This window comes from Amborella trichopoda, chromosome 5, assembly GCF_054954075.1.
Source record: "Amborella trichopoda isolate Santa Cruz 75 chromosome 5, AtrichopodaSantaCruz75HAP2 v2.0, whole genome shotgun sequence".
NCBI lineage: Eukaryota > Viridiplantae > Streptophyta > Magnoliopsida > Amborellales > Amborellaceae > Amborella > Amborella trichopoda.
This window is the reverse complement of record NC_142340.1, coordinates 43532896-43555373: the sequence shown is the minus strand read 5'-3', so window position 1 is coordinate 43555373 and position 22478 is coordinate 43532896. Positions and strand designations below refer to the sequence as shown.

The following is a 22478-nucleotide window of genomic DNA, read 5'->3' as shown; positions in this document are numbered from 1 at the left end:
ATGAAGAACCTGACAATAATCAGTGGAACCTTATCTGCGTTATTTTTTCATGATAAATGAGTGAGGTTTTGTAAGTCTAACATGCTGGCATGACCACTGCAAGTCCATAAGTGCATGGTTTGAATTTGGAATCTCATTTCAAGTTTGATTTTCTGTTACTGTTTGCATGGACATATGATGCTGTATTGTTCCATGTATAAAGTTCCTTTGTAATTTTGGGTTGTGGTAGTTATTTATGAAAATGAGGTCTAAAACATTTATGTTTAATTTGCCTCTTTTTTTTTTTTACCCATTTTGAATGGTAGCCCTATGTTGTGTAGATACGCTATCTTCTTAGGTAAATTCCATTTTTTAATGCCCCATGCTTCAACATGCATATGATTTTTCAATTGTTTTTGTTTGTTCAATAAAATTATCACATCTTGAAGTGAGTAACAAGGTGCTAACCATCTGTACTCTGCACAATTTTGTCTAGCATTGGCAATTACAAGCTTATGAAATAATTCTGAAATGCAGATTATCATCTCATCAACATTATCATCATCATAGCCTTTTCCCAATTAATTGGGGTTGGCTACACAAATCCTGGTCTGCCATTCTGCTCTATTAAGGGCCATACCCTCAGTGAGGCTACAAGTCCTCATATGTTTTCTCACTACTTTCAACTATATCCTTTTAGGCCTTCGTTTTGCCCATTTTTAGCCTTCCACTTGAACTAACTCGCACCTCGTAACAGGTGTTGTACTGGGCCTGTACCACACATGGCCAATCCACTTAATTCTACTTTCTCTCATCTTATTGTGTATTGTGCCAAACCTAAATTCTCCCAAATGTATTTATCTCGGATTCTATTCTTTCTTGTCTTGCCACTCATTCATCTCAACATCTTCATCTCAACTATACTCATTCCATGGGTATGTTGTTTTTTTGACCGCCCAACATTCCGTCCCATAAAATAAAGCTGGTCTCACAGTTGTCGTATAGAACTTGCTCTTTCGCTTCATTGGTGTGGCGATCACATAAAACTCTGGTTGCACATCTCCACTTCGCCCTCCCAGCTTTAATTCTATCTGTGACATCTTCCTCAATTTCTGATTTTCCTGGATTATCGACCCAAGGTATCGAAAATGCGCTCTATTTTGTGTTTCTTAGCTGTCAATCTTAATTACTTGTCTTTGCTCCTATTATTATTAAGCTCGCATTCCAGATACTCTATCTTTGTCCGGCTAATTTTAAAGAGCCTTTAGAACTAAAAAAAAAAGCAAAAGAACTCCAAAAAAAAAAAAAAAGAAAAAGTCCAATAGTATTTTTAGTACTTCAGATAATTTTCTCTTTAATGGTTTGCTTTTTGTTATTGTGCATATCATTATCGTAACTGTTTAAAATTATTTTTCTTTTCCAAGATGTTGAGCTTATGCATTATTTATGATGTATAATGTTTCATAAATTGTCGTGATGGATTAGGTTCTCAAGAAGGATCATGTAGCTGCTGGACTTTGTTGTGTTCAGTTGTTTATGAACTCTGCTTCTCAGGAGGAAGCTCTAAGACATCTAGAGCATGCGAAGGTGAGTTGGAGGTCTTCGTTTTGTTCAATGATCATACATAGTGAAAGACAAAATCTACTTTCTTTTTCTTTTATTGACATAAATTTGTATGAAATTGTTAAGTTTTAGCATATTTTTTCTAACTTCATCATGCTTATAAACTCGTTGCTCACCCTAACATTGCCATTGGGAGCCTCCCTTATTGTATTTTTGAGCTTGTTACAGATGCACTTTGTAGAAGGTCTATCTGCACGACACAAAGCAGGAGAGTCCACAAAGCTCATTTCCAAGGGTGTTCGTGGAAAGAGTGCCTCCGAGAAGCTTACTGAAGAAGGGCTTGTTAAATTCTCTGCACGTGTCGCTATACAAGTATGGTTGCCTTCAACTGAGCCTTATATACATATATTTTATAGGATTCTTCAGTGTTTAAAAACCTGGCGATTTTTGTCTAGGATTGCCAATCCAAATGGGAATCGATCAGAACCAAATCGGTTCCGGGATGGTATGGTTCTTGGCCCGGTTTCCCCCTAGACCACCGCTCCTCAAACAAAAAAAAAGCCACCAAAAAATCTTTTTTTTTAAAGATTATTTAATGGTTTAGTAGGTCTACCCTATATCACCAGCGTATAAACCCCTATCTTAATTTTTTTTTTTTTAAATTTTTTTTTTTGCTTATTTTCGTAACTCTCTCTCTCTCTCTCTCTCTCTCTCTCTCTCTCTCTCTTATTTATGCCTCTTAACTCTCAACTTTAATTTGTTTAAAACATTTTTTTGGATCACCAATTCAGACCAATCTAGACCCGATCCGGATTACCGATCGAGTGACCTAACATGGATTTGTGGGTGAACAATCTGCCCCACCGATCCTTATTTTGAAACGTTGGGTATTTTAAGAAGGCCATCTATCTCATTTTCAATCATGTTTTTTAGTATTCCATTATAGAAAATGAAAGATTTTTTCAGTAATTATATGGAATCTTGATATATTGCAATAAATATTAATTGGTTAAAAACTAGTTTTTGCCATTGTGTAAGCAAACTATTATCTCATGAGACTTTTTTTTTCTTGCAATTGGAATCATAATTATTGATTTAGTGTTGAACAATACTTCAGGATTTTATGAAAAAGGTGTTTAAGTGCTTTGACTTGAACACACTTATATTGCTTTTGATGTTGCAAAGCTGTGATTGGGCTGATCTAATCCACTAAGTGATCTAGATGTGGGTTGGAATGTTTGAATAAATGTAAAAAGTACAAAAGAAATTAGAAAACTAAGGAAATACCTCAACAAGCCGATTTTGTGAGAAATGTGGAATCTTATTAATTTGATGGCAACCTTTATAAGGCATACAAATCAGCAGAGATGTATAGACTTCATATAAGGAACCATGAAATGTTCGTTTGCTTGTGCACTGTACTATAGAAATACCACATTACTTCTGGATTATTCTGGAACTTTACATCCCAGATACTGTTCAAAAAACTTTACGTCCCATATAGATTGTCGACTATGATATATGAGGCCTAGGTTTGGAAAATTTAATAACAAAAAAAAAATTCTCTGCGAATGGTAGTTCAACAATGTGCAAAGTGCAAAGTGCGAAGTGCAGATTTGTTGGCATGGATAGCTTTCTTCGAGGTGATGTTGTGGTGGCTTATATTGGTTTGTCTCATGTAAAACTGATTTATGGATGTGTCCTTGTTCAGATGGATGTAGTGAGGTCCTTCAATGAGTCTGATGGACCACCATGGAAGCACTCTCTTTTCGGAAATCCTAACGATCCTGAAACTTTCAGGTGGGCCTAATATGTTATGATTTTAGAGTTCATGGTACGAAAGTGATTGTATAATTAGTAGTTATCGTGGAAGCAATTTCTTTTGGATTTGTTATGTTTTTTAATCTTCTTTTTGGTTGTAATATGTAAGGCCTTTTTTATCATGAATTTCTGGTGGGTTCACAAATTCTTTACCAGTTCTAATTTGTAATTCCCAGCATTTATTTTTATGCTGCATATTTATATATAAATGTGAGAGTGACTGTGGAAGGATCCTGTTGTCTGTTACTTCTGGTGAACTTGCTCGACTTAATTGTTGGTTCTCCCATGCAAATGTTGGTCCTAAATGCCAACCTGCTGCCTGGTCGTCTTTGTGAAGATAAACTGAGGCTGATGAGGGGCCATATGATGTCAATTTAGGAGTTAAATTACTCTCTTTTTTCTTAATAGGTCATATGTTCAAATGCGGGGTGGAGCCCTGGAACAACCTTTAGTCAACAGCTAGACTTCTCTAGAAAACTTTAACTGTGTTTGTCTGTGAAATCCAAAAGGGAAGGTGCTTTCCAGATTCTTGATACTGTGGTTTAGAGCAGATGACATATTAATATTAATTAAAGAATAATATTTTTTTTTTTGAAACTGGTAACTCTAAGAATGTAGTGGTATTTCCTTCATCGTTTTTTTTGATAGGTAATGGGATTTTGTGAATTGAAAAACATGTTCATCATAGATACTTAGATATTGTATACCAAGAAGACACTTCCTTCTCCTAAATGATGTCAACTTTAGCTCTTCGTTTGGAGACAAAGATTCTGTGAGACGTAATGACTGAGAACATTTAACATTTGTAAAAATATTAAAAACGTCCATGTACTTATCTACTTATATTACTTAATTACTGAAAAATAATATTACATATGCTTAATACTGTATACATGCTATGCTTAATATTGAATACTCGCTACTTTATTGTTTTTGATTAAGAGAAGGTTTGACAGCCTTACTTCAATGCAGGAGAAGATGTGAGGTTGCAGAGACACTTGCTGAAAGGAATTTTGACCTGGCTTGCCAAGTAATCTATGAATTCAATCTTCCTGGTACATATGACAATTCATTCTTTTGTAATCCATTCATCATAATTTTAGTTGTATGATAATTCATCTTTTTTTTTAGCTCTTCGTTATCTTTCTAAAGCCAGAACCTTGTGTTTTTCTTTTCCTCGTGGTGTTGGTTTGACACTGTAGAAGTCTATGCCTCACCCAGTACTTTGTTTTCCTTGGTTATTTTGACCTTGAATCTTCTCTGCAGCTGTCCATATATATGCCGGCGTAGCAGCATCATTAGCAGAAAGGAAAAAGGGTAATCAGCTGACTGAATTTTTTAGGTATATCAAAGGCACCATTGAAGATGATGACTGGGACCAGGTAAAGTTCATATTGCTGTTTAGAAGCATCTCTCACTTTCAATGCATCTCATCTTCAGCTATTCTTTGCATCTCTTTTTTCTCGATAAGTATTCATTGCATCTCTTCAACTGGGGCCAATCGAGAGAGAAAGTAACTAATGGACAAGAAATATTGGGAAGAGTGTTCACATGAAAGAAAATAACTACTGGATAAGAAATATAGGGAAGTCTTTTCACATGAAGCTTAAAAAAGTGTTCACATGAAAGATAAAGTTTGAGTTTTCATAAAATCATGCAACCAGAGTTCCAAATATTTGTGTTCATGGAAAAGAAAAAGAAAAGAGGATTATAAAATAAATATGGTTAGTTGGCATATTTTGGATTTGAAGTATGTTAAGTTAAAAAGTTTGGTTCCAGACTTTGATCATTATCCACAGAAATTTAGTTTCCGATGAAATTCTGTGTTGAATTTCCTCAGTTTCTATTTGGCCCCATTTCCTCAATTGAAAGATTGATGTTTTTCTGACCGTCCATTTCAGATTTTCGTATAGTTGCAATTCAAATACTGTTTTCTTTTGGATTTCATGTTCAATTTCATGATTTCTTTACGTGTCCATCTGAAATGAAGACTTCCCCTGTAATTGTGGTTTGGGGAAACTAAGTTGTAAACTGCCTGCATGGTCAAGTTGATTCCAAGAAAGGAGGGGGGTGGGAGGGCAGGAGGAAGTGTGGGAGGGAAGGTGGGTGGGAGGCTGGAGGGAGGGAGGAAGGTGATCTGATCACTTTCCTGATTATTGTCTTGGCTACGGCCATCAATGCATATGCCGACAGGCATATTATAAGTGTAATATTCCTGTGATTTGAGTACTTTCCTGATTATTTGATTATGATTTGAGTAGTTTCCTGATTGTCTAATTATGCAGGTGTTGGGTGCGGCCATCAATGTATATGCCAACAGGCATAGGGAGCGACCGGATCGACTCATTGACATGTTATCGAGCAGCCACAGGTATTCCCGTATGCCATCTCTGATAGATTAAATGCACCGCTGAAGAGTTACAAGTATAAATAGGACAGTTATCTGGGTTGATCTAACCGTTTTTTTATCAAACCAGTGAAAAGAGGGGTGTGATAGCAGATTGTATGGGCCTAAAGTACACTTACGCTTGTATGCAAATCAATGGCTTAATGCCCCTTCATGGATAATTATGCATGAAAGATCTGGTAGTGATTATTCAAAAAAAAGAAGAAAGTTCTGGTAGTGGCTACAATCTCTTGGGTAGAATACACTTCTAGCAACCTGCTTATTGGCCATTATTCTATCCTCGACAAATTCAACTTGAGAAATATTGATCCTAAAGCAAGAACTTGGCCAGATGGGTTTCTATAGAAACAAGATTAAAACGAATGATGATACTCTTCTATCTTTTACAGTTGGGCGCATTCTGAAGCATTTTCTGATCCCAATTGCACTTTTCTACTGTAGCTTTTCATACATTGTGGGTTTTTAAATGTTGCATACGAGATTTCTATGTTCTGATAATTTATCGAGAACAATTTTGCGCACTTGATGCATTTGATTAACCATCATTGAGATGTCTTGGCGTTACAGGAAGGTTTTGGCTTGTGTTGTTTGCGGTCGCTTGAAGAGTGCCTTTCAGATTGCTTCTCGAAGTGGCAGTGTGGCTGATGTTCAATATGTGGCTCATCAGGTTTGCTTTCATCTCTTCCCTCTTTCTAAGCCTTAATCTTCATTACTTGATTGCTTTTTCTTTTTAATTGTTTCAGTACAAAATTGCAGTTTGTGTTCCATGTTTCTTACACTATTCCAACTCCAGAGAATAGCAAAAAGAAAGAAAAATCTTTGATACTCCTTTTATTTTCTTGCTCAAGATTAGGTTCAGCAAGTTGTATCGACTTGTTTTATTGGATATGGAAATACACACAAACAGAGTAGAATCTAGTAATTTATGTTCTAATATTTAATAACCTTTAATACTTAAAACACAAGTAGTAGGAACCAGCGTGGTGCAGTTTTGATAATTTTATACCCTCTAATTTCTAATAATTTATACAAATTATAAAAATGTGCCGAAGATAGAATGATACCTAACAAGAAAAGACAATACAAAAGAAATGAATTAGAAATTTATCAAACTTCAAACATCAACACTTCCCCCCTCCCAAAAAAAAAAAAAAAATTTATCAAACTACACCTAAGGGATTCAATATTTAGCATCTCGCTCATTCCCTTTGTCCTACTTCCCAGAAAGCCCCTCAAGGTACCCATCATAGAGCTCATATATTGATGGATGGGCAGTTTCCAAAATTTGCCCCTCCATCACAACCAAAGTGACTATAGGAAAACTACCTGTGTGAGATACTGCTATTTTCAAATACCAATATCCCATCCCGCAATATACTATGCTCCCACATGATGAAAACTTTTGCCACTCCATGGAGCAAATGACCTAATGAAGAGGATTTTCTTCATTTGAAATTTTGGGATCCACTTTAGAGTTTAGAATCACTAGATGTGTGTGTGTTGTGGAAGATTTTGAGTACGTAAATGCCTAGGGTGTGACTTTTTGCATATGGTGCTAGAGTGAGTATTATTTATTTTATTTATTTTGCTAGTTTGAGTGGGGCAGATCCCCAAAATTTGGGGTCTTGAAAATACTCATTGGTCATAGCTAGGGTTTTGCATAGTAGCAGACGTATATTTTGGAATTTTTTCCCCTCGGGAAATTGATCAAACTACCCATGAGAGATGTGCTATTTAGCATTTACATATATGCAACTATTATAACTCAATCATTGTTCTTTTCATGGGTATTTTTGATAAATTTCCCTTTTATTAGGGTAAGTATTGAGGCGCGCACACACACACAGAGTATATATATATATATATAGTGATTTCATGCAATGGTTGTATAGTAATATAATGCACCAATCTTTAAAAACCATGTTAGGGCCATTTGTTTTATCCAAATTTTAAAATATATACTCTTTTCATTCTAATGAACAGTTGCAAAAAAGAAAAATTTGAAAACACAACCTAGAAAGTATTTTTCTAGCCCAATTAACATAGGCTGTCCATTTTGATAAGATGCTTAGATCTAGGCCTTAGAAGGAATTTTTCTTTTCCAATTTTTTTAGATAGCTTTATTATCATTAGATGAACAATGTTAAAAAAGAAAAAAATGATTTTGAGTTGTAAAGGCTGTAATCTTGAAACTCATCAAATGAAAGGTCTAGATTCGTTGTTGGAGGGGACTCATTTTGACCATATCTAGGGTTCGAATTGACTTTTTTTTTTGGGGGATTGATTATTGAGATGAGGAGAGTGTGTGTGCAAAATGTTTGGTCATACAAATACCACAAACATGGTTTTCTAGAAGTGTGGTTGCATTATACTATGATACAACCGTTTAATGAAATCACTGCCCATTCAGTTGGTTGCTAGTTTGAGTAGGTTACACCCCCCAAAATTTGGTGTCCTAAAAATACTCATGGCTAGGGTTTGCATAGGGGGTAAGTTTACATTTTGCTGTAGAAGAGCCTGCGTTTCTTTTAGAAACTACTTTGCTTTGAATTTTTGAATCATTTGATGGAGGGCTAATATTGGAACTTTTGCCTCCTAAAATCTATTGACCCATTACGACGTGTCCTTGAGTGTTTCATAAATTAGGACAAAGAAAAAGGCTGAAATGTTAAATGATGCATTTCTTCCAGGTTTGATAATTTAAAAAATTCCCCTCATATTTCAATTAAAAATATACGCTCTAAAATTTTACAGTTTAAATCACTCTCTTGGACTACTAACTAGTGGAGAGATTTTCTAATTCATAGTCTCTAATAATTAATAAAAATCGTGTCCACTGTGAATATAAATTTTAAGAGAATCTACAGTACCCCTTTGTCCTTAAAAAATTTCCTAACATTCTTATCATCTTCTAAACAATTTTGCAGGCATTACAGACGAATGCACTTCCTGTACTTGATATGTGTAAGCAATGGTTGGCTCAGTATATGTGATGCTATGCATGCTTCAGGCTTTTGTTTTGTGTAATCTGCTGCTTCTATTCTGTGTCAAAAAGCTCATCTTGCACAATAGGAGATAGATTTTCTGGGAGCCAAGAAATAATTTCCTTGGAAACCTGCTCCTGATTTTTGATCAAACGAGGGATTCGAGTCATAGAAATTCTCAGCAATAGGTGAGTGTAAAGTAGCGAAATTGTGAAGGGAGAAAGTTGATTGCAATGATGTGTATATGTACATGTGTGTTTTTAATTTCCATTTATTTACAGCTGGTCATATATTTTTTGTTTGGCCTGCGTCATGTCTATCTGTTTTGGAGTGTAAATTTCAATTCATTGGGATTGGTTGGAGGTTCGGATTGAGTATATATCAGACGAATTTTATTGCGATCATCTTTTGTAGCCCAACAAATTTATTCAGTGCACTCTCTCTGTTTCTCTATGATTTATTCAGTGCACTCTCTCTGTTTCTCTATGTGTGTGTGCCCGCGATTATTGGTTGGATGTACGTGTTTGTGGCCATGATGCCTCACATCATGATGCCCGTTCGTTTTCTCAGTGGTTTTTAAAACAAACTTCTTGTAGACTAATAATATATGTGATTTTCTAAAAAATTAATGTCATATTCACTTATTTACCTATTACCTCTCCCAAAATGAGATTCTTCTGCAATTATAAGAAAATTCTTTTAAGAGTGATTACTATTTTCGATGAGCAGAGACATGGATTATGTGGGGGTCATTTTTTCTCAAGAGGTTCATGGGAAAATTCGAGTGTTGGATTAAAAATACCAAAATGAGTATTTTTAAGTGTTGGTATAAAAAGGTCTCAATTATTGTAAGGTCACAATTATTTGGACGAGATAAAAAGTTTCAAAATAATATTTCTTGAACAATCTGCCACATTTTATTTAGGATTTTATATCCGACGGTTGAGAGTGATTGATACATCACTGTATTAAAAATAAATAAATTTATACACTACAATCCTTTTTTGAAAATATTTAATGTTGATTGTAAAAAGGACGAGGTTTCCTAGGGTTTATGAAAACAAACTAAAGCCTCACCTCACATCCTCGTTAAAAAAGTACTTTCGGCTATGAAAAGCTCCATGATGGTTCTAAAATCAATTTTCAATATCGACAAAGACATTTGAAATTAAAAAAGTGGTACAGATCGTGCGGATCTATAAACATTTATTCGGTTGAAACAGACGATCTAGATAATTTGTTATAATATATACTATTTTTAAAACTTAGAAATGTTCAAGCCAATATGATTTACGTTAACGTCTTCTAATGCTTGAATAGCGATGAGGATTTCTAACGCTTGAATAGCAATATTCGATGAGTTATGACCTGAGGGTTTCATTGTTAATTGTTAATAGGGCAGCAGCTGCAGCTATCAAACTATTTTCCTTATTAATCAAATTAGAGCCGACTTCAAAAATTTCACTAGAAGAGGTTGTTTTGATGTCTAAATATCATCAAATTGATCATCTCAACATCAAGATACATGGATGTGAAAAAAAAAGTGGATTTTAAGTTTTGAAAATAGCGCATTTTGTAACGCATTTTTGGACTGTTAATTTTGAAGATTTTCAAGTTTTCATAAATCTGCTTGATCTAAACTATTTTCGAAGCTTTAAGTGTTACAATTAAAGATGAAAATATATTTTAAGGCTATCTCGTAGATTTTCAATATTGAAACCGTATTTCTCGATATTATTTGACGTTAGTCTTATACAAATCGCACCCTTTTGAAAATACTAACGTAGATCGTAAAAATTCGTTAAAGTAACTTTTTCATTCTTAATTTCTTTTTTCTTGAGGATAGAAAAATGAGTAGCTTTGATTTGCCTTTTTGTTGGGTGAGTTCCATAAGTATCCATCCAGGATCCCGCGGGAATGAAGTGCAACTGATCACCTTAGAACCCTCAGAGAGGAAACCAACATGTCGATGGGGTTCCATTCTCGCTCTAAAATTTTCTCCACTTTTCTCCTACTCTCTCTCTTCCATTTTGCTCACTCCAAAAAACCCAACATTCTGTTACACTCTGCCTACTCTCAGCTTAAGAACAATGGCTTTCCCTCGGGTCTTTTGCCTGCAAATGTTCTTGATTACAGTTTGAACCAGACATCTGGTGATTTCTCTGTTAAGCTTGGAAACCCATGTCAAATTACTCTTCCTCCTGATAATTACCTCGCAAATTATGCGAACACCATTACTGGTAGGTTAAGGGAAGGGCACATAGCAGAGCTCAATGGAATTAGGGTTAGGGCTTTTTTCAGGTGGTGGTCGATTACGGGGATCAAGTCTAGTGGTGATGATCTGGTTTTTGAGGTGGGGATGGTCACTGCTAAATACCCATCGAAGAATTTCGTTGAGAGCCCTGAGTGTGAAGGCTCGGCATCTTTGCAATGAGGTAACTCTCTCTCTCTCCCTCTTCTCTCTCTTATTTGGATTTTCCATGTCCGTTTGATTCTTTGTTGATTTTTACCTTGTTTTTTTCATGAATTAGGGATTTGATTGTGGCAATTATGCACTTGAAGTTTGTTTTCTTTTTTGTAACTTGTTTTGCGTTCTGTGATCACCGAATTATAAATAGTAAATTTTAGTGATTCGCCGCTGATATATAATCTGTCTCTTTTACTCAAAGAAATTGAAATTTTGGATGAATTTTGTTATTTATTTGTTTACCACACTAACCTGCTCTCTCTCTCTCTCTGTCTCTCTCTTGTTTTTTTTGTATTCTAACCATTAGTTGTCTTTGTTCATGTATGGATGTACGTTATGTAAGGGTGCGGTTTGTATAGAGCCTAGGCTCTAAACAATCAAATTAGAGCCTACCTTCAAATAGTGTCGATAAATGTGGTTTCAATACTGAAATTCTTTGTGACAGCCTTAAAATACATTTTCATCTTTATTTATAAAGTTTAGAGCTTCAAGCTTCAAGCTTCAAAAATAGTGTTAGATCGATATATCTATGAAAATTTGAAAATCTTGAAAATTGAGAGTCCTAAATGCATTACAAAATACACTATTTCCAAACCTTGAAATCCATTTTTCTCTCATGTCTATGCATCTTGATGTTGTTGTGTTTTGATACCACTTGTTGTGCTCTAATACCACTTGTTGTGCGCGGAAGCTCTAAACTCGATGGGTTAATATTTGGCAAATTAAGTATAAGAAATAAACCATGCAACACATACAATAAGAACACAAATATTTATGTGGTTCACCCAAGAGAGCTACATCCACGGGCACAGCAAACTGAAATCCACTATACCAATGACAGTTACATCAAAGATTTTGGAACAAACCTCGACAAAAAACTCAAGTCGAGCAAATCTTTTTAAACCACTCTCCATTCCTTCTCTTCTGGCAACCATTACCGACAACACGAGATAGAGACGCGAGAACAATGAGAGACTAACTTTCTCTCTAACTAAAAGGGAAACAACCCAAAATCTCTATGGGAACCGCTTCTTTACAAGAAACCAACCTAAGTTTCTCTCTAACTAAAGGGGGAACAGTCCAAAATCTCTATGAGAATCGCTTCTCTACAAGAAATTACCTCTCATTCTGCAGGAGTCTTTAGGAGGCATAATCAATGTTTCTTTTCATAGGAAGTTGTTTTCTCTCTAAGAGGAAATCACATTTTATGCACAGGGGGCCTTCCTTCCCCTCTCTCTAGAGGAACCACCATTCTCATATGGTGAACCAAATAGGGTAAAACAAAATTCTCTGCACTTTCATCCCATATATATAAGACTAGGAGTCCATTTTTCCATATATATATATATAAGATTAGGAGTCCATACTAAATAGAAAACTTCCTATTGATGTTACATATATCTCAAACCAAAGAGATATATCAATCGAAGAGTCCTAATCTTTTTGGATTTCTATTTCAATTAGGAAACTTATCGATATCAATCTCAATCCCTATGGGAATATCTGAATCCCACATAATTTGGAAATATCTCAATCCCACAAAATATGGGAATATCTCAATCAATCTCTATTTCAGGAAACTTATCGATATCAATCTCAATCCCTATGGGAATATCTCAATCCCACATAATTTGAGAATATCTCAATCCCACAAATATGAGAATATCTCAATCAATCTCACAAAATAAGGGATTTCTTTATGTAGGTGTTTTAGGATAGCAACAAATCCAACAATCTCCACCTTGATATCAAAATCACTTGTTCACTATGCCAACATCCGTTGGATAGCTTCATGGATTCTTCATCTTTTGTCAAATAATTTTCTCCACCATTCTTGTTGAAACATAGTATTTGCCATCAAATTTCTCCACCTCGAACGTTGCATTCGAAACCTTTATTGCCTTACCGAAAGCCCGAAATTAGGCTTTGATACCAATTGTTGTGCTCTGATACTATTTGTTGTGCGCATAAGCTCTAAACTCGATGGGTTAATATTTGGCAAATTAAGTATGAGAAATAAACCATGTAACACATACAATAAGGACATAAATATTTACGTGGTTCACCCAAGAGAGCTACATCCAGGGGCACGGCAAACTAAAATCCACTATACCAATGAAAGTTACATCAAAGATTTTAGATCAAACATCGACAAAAAACCCAAAGTTGAGCAAACCCTTTTAAACCACTCTCCATTTCTTCTCTTCTAGCAACCATTATCGACAACACCAGATAGAGACGTGAGAGCAACGAGAGACTAACTTTCTCTCTCACTAAAAGGGGAACAACCCAAAATCTCTATGGGAACTGCTTCTCTACAAGAAACCAACCTCTCACTTTGCAGGCGTCTCTCGTTTGGCAACCATTATCGACAGCACCAGATAGAGACACGAGAGCAAAGAGAGACTAACTTTCTCTATAACTAAAAGGGTAAATTTTTCTCAAACTGAAAGGGGAACAACCCAAAATCTCTATGGGAACTGCTTCTCTACAAGAAACCAATATCTCACTCTGTAGGAGTCTTTAGGAGGCATAATCAATTGTCTTTAGGAGGCATAATTAATGTTTCTATTCATAGGAAGCTCTCTTCTCTCTAAGAGGAAATCTCATTTTATGCACAGGAGGCCTTCCTCCCTCTCTCTCTAGAGGAACCATAATTCCCATATGGTGACCCAAATAGGGCACAAAAAAGTTCTCTGCACTTTCATCCCATAGATATAAGATTAGGAGTCCATACTAAATAGGAAACTTCCTATTGATATTATATATATCTCAAACCAAAGAGATATATCCATCCAAGAGCATTAATCTTTTGCGATGGGGAACAACCCAAAATCTCCATGGGAACTGCTTCTCTATAATAAACCAACCTCTCACTTTGCAGGAGTCTCTCGTTTGACAACCATTACCGACAACACCAGATAGAAACACGAGAGCAAAGAGAGACTAACTTTCTCTATAATTCAAAGGTTAACTTTCTCTCAAACTAAAAGGGGAACAACCCAAAATCTCTATGGGAACTGCTTCTCTACAAGAAACCAACATCTCACTCTGCAGGAGTCTTTAGGAGGTATAATCAATAGTCTTTAGGAGGCATAATTAATGTTTCTCTTCATAGGAAGCTCTCTTCTCTCTAAGAGAAAATCGCATTTTATGCACAGGAAGCCTTCCTCCCTCTCTCTCTAGAGGAATCGCAATTCCCATATGGTGACCCAAATAGGGCACAAAAAAGTTCTCTGCACTTTCATCCCATATATATAAGATTAGGAGTCCATACTAAATAGGAAACTTCCTATTGATATTATATATATCTCAAACCAAAGAGATATATCCATCCAAGAGCCTTAATCTTTTTCGACTTCTATTTCAATTAGGAAACTTATAAATATCAATCTCAATCCATATGGGAATATCTCAATCCCACATAATTTGGGAATATCTCAATTCCACAAAATATGGGAATATCTCAATCCCACGAAATATGGGAATATCTCAATCAATCCCACAAAATATGAGATTTCATTATGTAGGTGATTTTGGATAGCACCAAATCCAACAGATGTCAAGATGATCAATTTGAGGATATTAGGGAACTGATTTCATGTTGTCTTTTAGTTATGTTTTTAGGTTAGAATATTGAGATTTAATGAATTGATTTGATTCTTTGTATCTGTATAAAAAAGAAAACTGTTTTCTCCTGTCCTTTAATGTTGGCTTAGGGTAAAATATTGATATTTAATAAATTGACTTAATTTTGTACTCTACTCAATTTTTTATTCTGATTCCCAGTTTTGGATCATTGATCTTGCTGTAGATGGAAGTTCTTGTTTTTCTTATGTATCTTTTTTTTAATCTTTGATAGAGAGCATATTCTCCGTCATAATAGAGAGGGAGGGAGAGAGAGAAAGGTAGAGCATATTCTCCCTGATATTACTGTCAAATGTGCTCATTATTGTGGGTTCTAAGTGCCAAAATTTGGTGGTATGAATGTCTCCTAAATCTCAACATTGGGCTTAGGTCATTTGCTCATATGCGTGAGTGTGCACACATGTATGTATATTTGCACTTCCACTTCTTTGTCCATATGTATAAATATGCATGCATGCATATACTAATCATTGATATCTTTCTTCACTTGTATTTATATATTTATATTTCAAAAATGGGCGGTCAATGCCATGCCTGTTTCTTAGAATAGAAGTAGAAAATGTTTAAAAAGTTCAGTAAAGAAGATAACTTTTGACAGTCTGTCAGGTGTGATTATTACTAGTAGGTGCTTATGAACCTTGTCTAATTAAGGACCCAGTTTTGGTGGGGGCCTAATGCACCTCAAGTGGTGTGGGCCCTACAGGGAGATGGGATTTTCGGGTGCAATTTGCCTGTCCAATCATATTGGATGGAGCAGATGTGAGGACCTCACAATAACATGAGCGGGCCTTGACACACCAAGCACTATTCCTATTATGAATGTTGGGTTTTTCACCAAGGATATCAATGGTTTGATTTTTACCTTGGATGTGAATAGATGGAGGTTTTTCTTTGGGAAGAACATAAATAGTACGATATTTATAACCATATTTGGTACTTCATATAGGGGCACCTTGAAAGGGGTTAATGGGATCCATCGTGACATAACTACATTTAATTCTGTGCATTAGAACTTGCGTTCTTGATGTGTGTTGATGATGATCATGTTTGAAGGCTTGAATCAATGAAATCAATGACCATCTATTTAATTTCAGAGATATGCCAAAAAAAAAAGACGGATTTCTTCTTGCAAGTATCTGTTTTCTCTCTCTCTTGGGATTTCTTCTTGCAAGTATCTGTTTTCTCTCTCTCTTGGGATTTCTTCTTGCAAGTATCTGTTTTCTCTCTCTCTTGGTTACTTCTAAGAGAATACCCATATTCTCTTAGGTTTTTCCTGGCCCTTAATGCAAACCAAGAACTCATGGAAATAATTCTATGAGAAACTGTACCATGCATAGCCTGTGTATGGTATATGACACTGTTGCGGCATCCACTATGCATTCTAGATGATGGACGGTGGAGATTAACCATTGTTCCAGATAGTGGCCAATGTCACCTGGGTACCATTGATCTCCACCATTTGTTTTTCAGAATGGATGGTGGATGCGGTTGACATTGAACTTTTCCCTGTAGTATTTCATGCTTGAAGGCCATTCTAAGCACTGCACTATACTTCTCAAAGGTAAAAAGTTATCTGGTTATGTCATGGTTTTTCAACTCCATGGAACCCCAAGATAGTATTTAATTTCTCATGGTACAATCCATGAATTATACTGGTCGGAAATGGGAAAAAAAAGGAAAAAAAAAAGGGGAAATTTCGTATCGAATTCTAATTCCTCATATTATTTCATGGTAGGCCCTTTTTCTGTTTTTCTTTCAAGCGGCATAAAGAAACCCTAAAGATTTCACTATACCCCATTATCTCTTATCTCCCCCTTTTATAGACTTTTGATTATAAAAATTAGCCCCAACAAATGTTTTTATATCATTTCAACCCAAATACTTTTTTAATGGGTGGAAAGGGGAAAATAGAGTTAAAAAAGTTTTTGGGTGAAATAGTATAAAAAGATTTGTTGGGGTTAATTTTTATGGTCAAAAGTCAGGAGATAAGAGAAGAGCGGATACAGTGAAATCTTTAGGGGTTTCCTTATGCCGCTCGAAAGAAAAATATGAGGGTCTATTATGAAATAAAATGAAGAATTAGAGGTTCTATACGAAATTTTCCCAAAAAAAAAATACAACCAATGAATAATGAGTCGGGACACTGGCCACAAACTCTATTCTTGGAGACATTGTTGGTTTAACCAATCATCAAGTGATTTATATGCTTCATCTAAGCATATTTTGTATTTTTTTTAAAATACCCCCTTTCTGTTAATTGCAGTTTAAACTAAACAATGCTTGGTTACTCTCTCTCACGCACCTTGTGGTTTAGGACTAAACAAGGAAGATGACTAGTGCAGGATGGTGGAGCGGTGTACTATCTCTCGAATAGCCTGTCTTGTGACAAGTATCCTTTTAGTGCATGAGCCATGAATGAAAATATGTAAGAACTCTCTGATTTTAGTTTAGGTTTATACATCCCCAAATGTAATTAAGCGACTACCTTATTTTCTGTTATTTTCGTTTTTAAGTCAAAATAAGGCTGTCACGTGTAGTGTACAATGTCTGACTTTATGATATTATATACTGGCTTTTAGTGTAAGAGAAGAGATTGAGCTTGATTATTTAAATAGCACATATTGATATGTGAGGCTGTGCTTCTCTTGTTTTGTTTTTCTGAGTGATTTTTTCTTTGTTAGTTATATTGATGATGGCACTGGCACATGAGCCTTTCTGAAAAATCACTTCAATGAGGCTTCTAAAACTCTTTAATGCTTTCATGAGGGAAACTATGGCATAATGTCAATGGTATTTGGTACACATAGGGGAAGGCACTGCTGTGCTTATTTTGTTTTATTTTTCTGGTGATTTTTGCTTCATCAGTTATATTGATGATTGCACTCGCACATGAGCCCTTTCTGAAGAATCGCATCAATGAAGTTACTTTTTGATGCTTTCATGAGGGAAACTATGGCATACACAGCCTCTCAATGGCATTTGGTGCACGGCAGGGGAATCCACCATGTGTTCTTAATGATGGACTCTAGGGATTAAACTGTCTGTCATTGAGTACTACAGTTAGTTTCCTCTGTCCATCATTGGGAACAAATGGGGGATTCCCCGACAATGTGTTGTATACCATTCACAAGTTGTGTGTCACTCTCTCCCATTTTAAAAAGTAATTAAGAAGCAATTTAGGAGAGCATATAAATATATTATGCAATGGAAGTATAAATGCAGTCAGTGAAACGAAGAGCTGCCTTGAAGCAGATATTCGAAAACGATTTGGTTGCTGAACAGAATGGCTGATAATTGAGTTACTCAATTACTTTTAAAAGAATTACCATTGAATAATAAATAACTATTTTTAGCACAATTGAGTCCCCAAAATTTTTTGCTTTGATGCTGTTCTAATTACTGCTCAAGATAACATGCGCTCTATGTTTATCTGTGCAAGCAACCACGGTGAGTCTCCTATTCCAAAGAGGAAGACTTAGAATATAACTATTATGTATCTATGCATCTGTCTTTGCTTTTGGTTTTTTTGTTCTAATCACTTTGTTGGGACTCTTTTGTTTTTTGTTCTAGTTATTTTTTTGGAAAAATATCTCCGTGCACCTTATTTTGAAATTTTATTTCCCAGCATAATCAAGGTTAAAAATCATTTTTTGTGGCATAGAGATCCTATATAGTATATCTTATAACCATTTGGACCAATTTTATCTTTTTGATTGCCCTTTTTTCAGCCCAAATAAAAGTAAGCAAGATGATTGTGTCTATTCCTTTCTAAACCCCTTTTTCTCTATAACGAGTTTTGTTCTCTCTCTAAAAAATCCTTTCTAAATCCCTTTCTCTCGCTATAACGTCTTTTGTTCTCTCTAGAAAAGAGCTGAAAGGGAAATGTGCGAGAGAAAGAGATAGGTTTAAGGTAGAAACACAAGAGAGAGAAGCTCATTATAGAGAGAGGGGTTTAGAAAGATAGTTATTTTTTTTTTTGTTTGGGTTAAATAGGGGCAGTCAAAAGGGATAAAGATGGTTTAAAGGGAAGATATACACTGTGGGATCTCTATATCTGTAGAAATGTAAAATTAAATCTGACACTCTTCTAGAGAGAACTCTAGAACCAAATCAGACACGTCTATAGAGAGAACTCTGTAAATGGAAGTTGCACATAGTTAGGTTAGAGAGAATTGAGAGGAACTAGAGAGATGAAGAGAACCGGAAAAGAGGACCTTGATATAAGAGGCAGAAAACAGAGGAATTAGAGATTAGAGAGAGAAAGTTAAGCGGAATTAGAGAAACTAAAGGTCCATTTGGTCCGTATGAAATTATTTTCCTGAACATATTTTCACATGAAATAATTTTCCCATGTGATTATGTGAGGTTTTCCGCGTTAATTGGTCCCAACACGACTTTCCACACCAATGGCAGTCAATTTGTGTGAACGAAGCCTCATGCCTAATCACATGGGAGGTGTTCCATGTGAATATTTTCTCACGTATTTCATTGTGAAAATGTTTTCACACGAATCAAACGTGCTCTGATAAAAAACAATAGAGGAGAGAGAGTAACGTTCTCAGCTAACCAATGAGATGGACATAACTTATTAATACTAACATTATGATATTATATTAAGAACTTGCAATATTGAGAGTCCATTTTCTTGGTCCTGTTATGTATGTGCTATGGCCAAAAATCTCTTTTATTGGACAAATATCAATCTCCAATTGATGAGTCTTTTAATGAAGGGAAAATTTTATATACAGCCGAGGCTCTAAACAATCACATTTGAGTCTCTCTAAAAAATTTCACTAGGCGAGATTGTTTTGACGTTAAAAAATCTTCAAATTGATCATCTCGACATCAAGATGCATGGACATGAGAAAAATATTGATTTCAAGTTTTGGAAATAATACATTTTGTAATGCATTTTTTTACCGTCAATTTTCAAGATTTTTAAGTTTTTATAGATACGTCGATCTACATCATTTTTGAAGCTTTAAACTTTATAAAGTAAGATTTAGCAAAAAACTTCTAAATAAATTTAAAAAGTAAAAGAAAAATCTATTTGTGATCGGGGGTAATTTTGAAATAATGTAACACAGATGGGAATATATAAAAATGAGTATTCATGGTCAAAACACTATCCAATCTTTGCCAAAATGATAGAAAACATTAAAAAAAATATCACAAATAAATTCCTAATTTCTTGGAATTTTTATAATTTTCTTGAATTTCTTTGTTAATATCTCGGAGTGGGACACCCAACTCCGAGAAACTCGGGCTTGCTAGGGTGGCAGAACTCGGAGGGAGCAGTCAAACACCGGTTTACATAAAATTACGCTTATTTTCAAATTCCTAAGTTTCCAATTTACCAAATTTTTTATTTTGAGAGGTTAGATGGTTCAGTGTAGCATTATCTGCTTTAACGCCCTTAGAACCCAATCTTGGGAGTATTTTTAGTACTTCAAAGTTTTAGGGATATAATCTCTTCAACCAAAAATCCAAACATAAAAATCAAATGCACTATTCATGGTTTTGAAGAAAGACAAACATCATAAGGTTGAACACAAGCTATGGTCTGATTGATGGTATGATCTTTGATTGAGTAGTATGACATAGCACAATTCATGTGGTCGACTCCAAATAGTTGGGAGGACAAGGCTCATATAATAATAATAAAGATTGAACAAAGACCGTTAAGTTATGAAACTATAATATCTAAATATTTGAAAACTCCGTAATAAAATTATTACATGAAACAATTATAATAAATTTTAATCAGATCCCAAAATTTCAAATCCAAACAAGTGTGTCTTTCACTTGAAGGAGTAAGTACATTGTTGCTCCCAAGGAGCACACTAGAAGCGCTCTTTTTGGTTCTTTTTTTCTCCTCTTAGGACTATGAAGTTTCATCGTTCTCTCGTTCATCAAGAAGATATATATTTTCTTGAAGATCCCATTCCAAAAAAAAAAGGAAAATGATATATCTTTAAGTGTTGTTTGGACCTTCCAATTTTAGCTCCAACCTTAAAAAGCTCGGCTACAATGTGCTATGAACGGGTGATATGCTAGGTTGGTGCATTATTAGGATCGTCAATGGTTCAGATTGAACCAGCCTCCAAGGGCTAAAAATGAATTTCATTTTTAATTTTGATTTTTCATTTAAAAAATATTAATCTGGTTTTATCTTCATTTTTATAATTAGAATTAGATAAAAATAATAAAAATATTTTGAATAAAAAATATTGGTCAAAATAAATTTTAAGATATTTTAATCATTTTTCTATCTAAATTAATTTTTAAGCATTTTTATTTATCTTTGTTTTAAAAAGATAAACCTATATACACATTTCTACTATACATTTCCTTATTTCAAAATACCACTTAATGAGGTCGTCATTTTGGCTTTAGAGACAGAAGGAGCAATAATCGAAAGATAAAACAACCGCATTGTCTTAACACCAATAGTATGCCACTTATTTTATGAGATGAAGTTTTTATGAGGCCTAAGCCTAATGAAAACAAAATAAAGGTTCACTTCAAATCTTTGTCTAGAAAGCTCTTTCGATATCGAAACTCTCTATGATGGCTCTAAAGTAAAATTTTAACACTGGCAACAAAATTTAAAATTCAAAAAGGTACATATCTTGTATATATGTGAATACTTATTTTTAGGGTGAAATAGGTGGTCTAGATAATTTTTTTTGTAATGAACACTATTTTTTAGAGCTTGAAATCTCAATTTGTTTTCGAAATCATAATGTTGATACCTGATGATCGATTTAAAGGTTTTCTTACACTTGAATTGCAATTTACAATGAGTCATGAAGTGAGGCTTTATTTATTTTCATACAGCTTGCAGTGCTATCAAACCATTTTCCTAAAAACTGCTTATTTGATGATGGAAAAAGTTTGTATAAGGTTGCAACCTTATACTGTTTAAGAAAAGTGCACCTCAAAAATCCTACAGTGGAGAATGTTTCTACATAGGAGAACCCTCAAACCGATCATTTCGACCTTGAGATAAATGGACCTGAAAAAAAAAAAAAAAATTTTTAAGTTAAAAAAATAGTACATATTGTCAAAAGTTATCTAGATCGTTTGTTTTCAAATATTTATTGATATGCTCGATCTGTATTATTTTTTAAATTTTAAAACCAAAAAACCAAAAAGACATATCTAAATAAATGTTATAAGTGCACCTGACTTCGATAGTACATTGAGGCAACGTTACGAAAAAAAAAAACCTTACCCTTTTTTGATTGCTTAAAAAAAAAAAAAAAAAAAAAAAAAAAAAAAAAAAAAAAAAAAAAAAAAAAAAAAAGCCTTTACTAAAAGTCTAAGGGGCCTTTTTATAATCTGGGTATCTAACCCTCTCTCTCTCTCTCTAGGGTATCTAGCTCTCTCTCTAAACCGGGATATCATTGGTACGAAGGGCTCTATTTCTCTCTCCACTTGTCAGGAATGAAAAGATATTCTCTCTCTCCATTTTTGAACATTATTTTTATGATTCTGAACCACTTTAGCCAATGGAAATACACTGCGTGCCCTCTCCCAAAACCTCGTTCCCGTTTCTTAAACCATGCTCCCACCATTCACGGGGAATACCACTTTTTCTCCCTCT

General features: G+C 34.8%; 2 protein-coding genes across 6 annotated transcripts in view; both read left to right on the top strand.

Annotated features, from left to right (window-relative positions):
• The window catches only part of LOC18432072 (zinc finger FYVE domain protein), a 45143-nt gene extending 35985 nt beyond the window's left edge, over nt 1-9158 (top strand). For both annotated transcript variants that reach the window (XM_011624243.3, XM_088868126.1), the window contains 8 exons: nt 1465-1566; nt 1771-1914; nt 3254-3342; nt 4336-4418; nt 4630-4745; nt 5649-5734; nt 6338-6437; nt 8698-9158. In XM_011624243.3, coding sequence (XP_011622545.1) covers nt 1465-1566; nt 1771-1914; nt 3254-3342; nt 4336-4418; nt 4630-4745; nt 5649-5734; nt 6338-6437; nt 8698-8763 — 786 coding nt within the window. In that variant the 3' untranslated portion in view covers nt 8764-9158. The remainder of the gene's footprint in view (nt 1-1464; nt 1567-1770; nt 1915-3253; nt 3343-4335; nt 4419-4629; nt 4746-5648; nt 5735-6337; nt 6438-8697) is intronic.
• A 1515-nt stretch (nt 9159-10673) lies between these two features.
• LOC105420478 (DUF538 family protein (Protein of unknown function, DUF538)) lies at nt 10674-17496 on the top strand. Of its 4 annotated transcripts, none has more exons than XM_011624246.3 (2): nt 10674-11189; nt 17212-17496. In XM_011624246.3, the coding sequence occupies exon 1, from the start codon at nt 10718-10720 to the stop codon at nt 11186-11188; it is 471 nt and encodes a 156-aa protein (XP_011622548.1). In that variant the 5' UTR covers nt 10674-10717; the 3' UTR covers nt 11189; nt 17212-17496. The 4 variants fall into 4 exon arrangements, with proteins under 4 accessions (XP_011622548.1, XP_011622547.1, XP_011622546.1 ...); XM_011624245.3 differs by having other exon boundaries at nt 17184-17496; XM_011624244.3 differs by having other exon boundaries at nt 17133-17496.
• The last annotated feature ends 4982 nt before the right edge of the window (nt 17497-22478 follow it).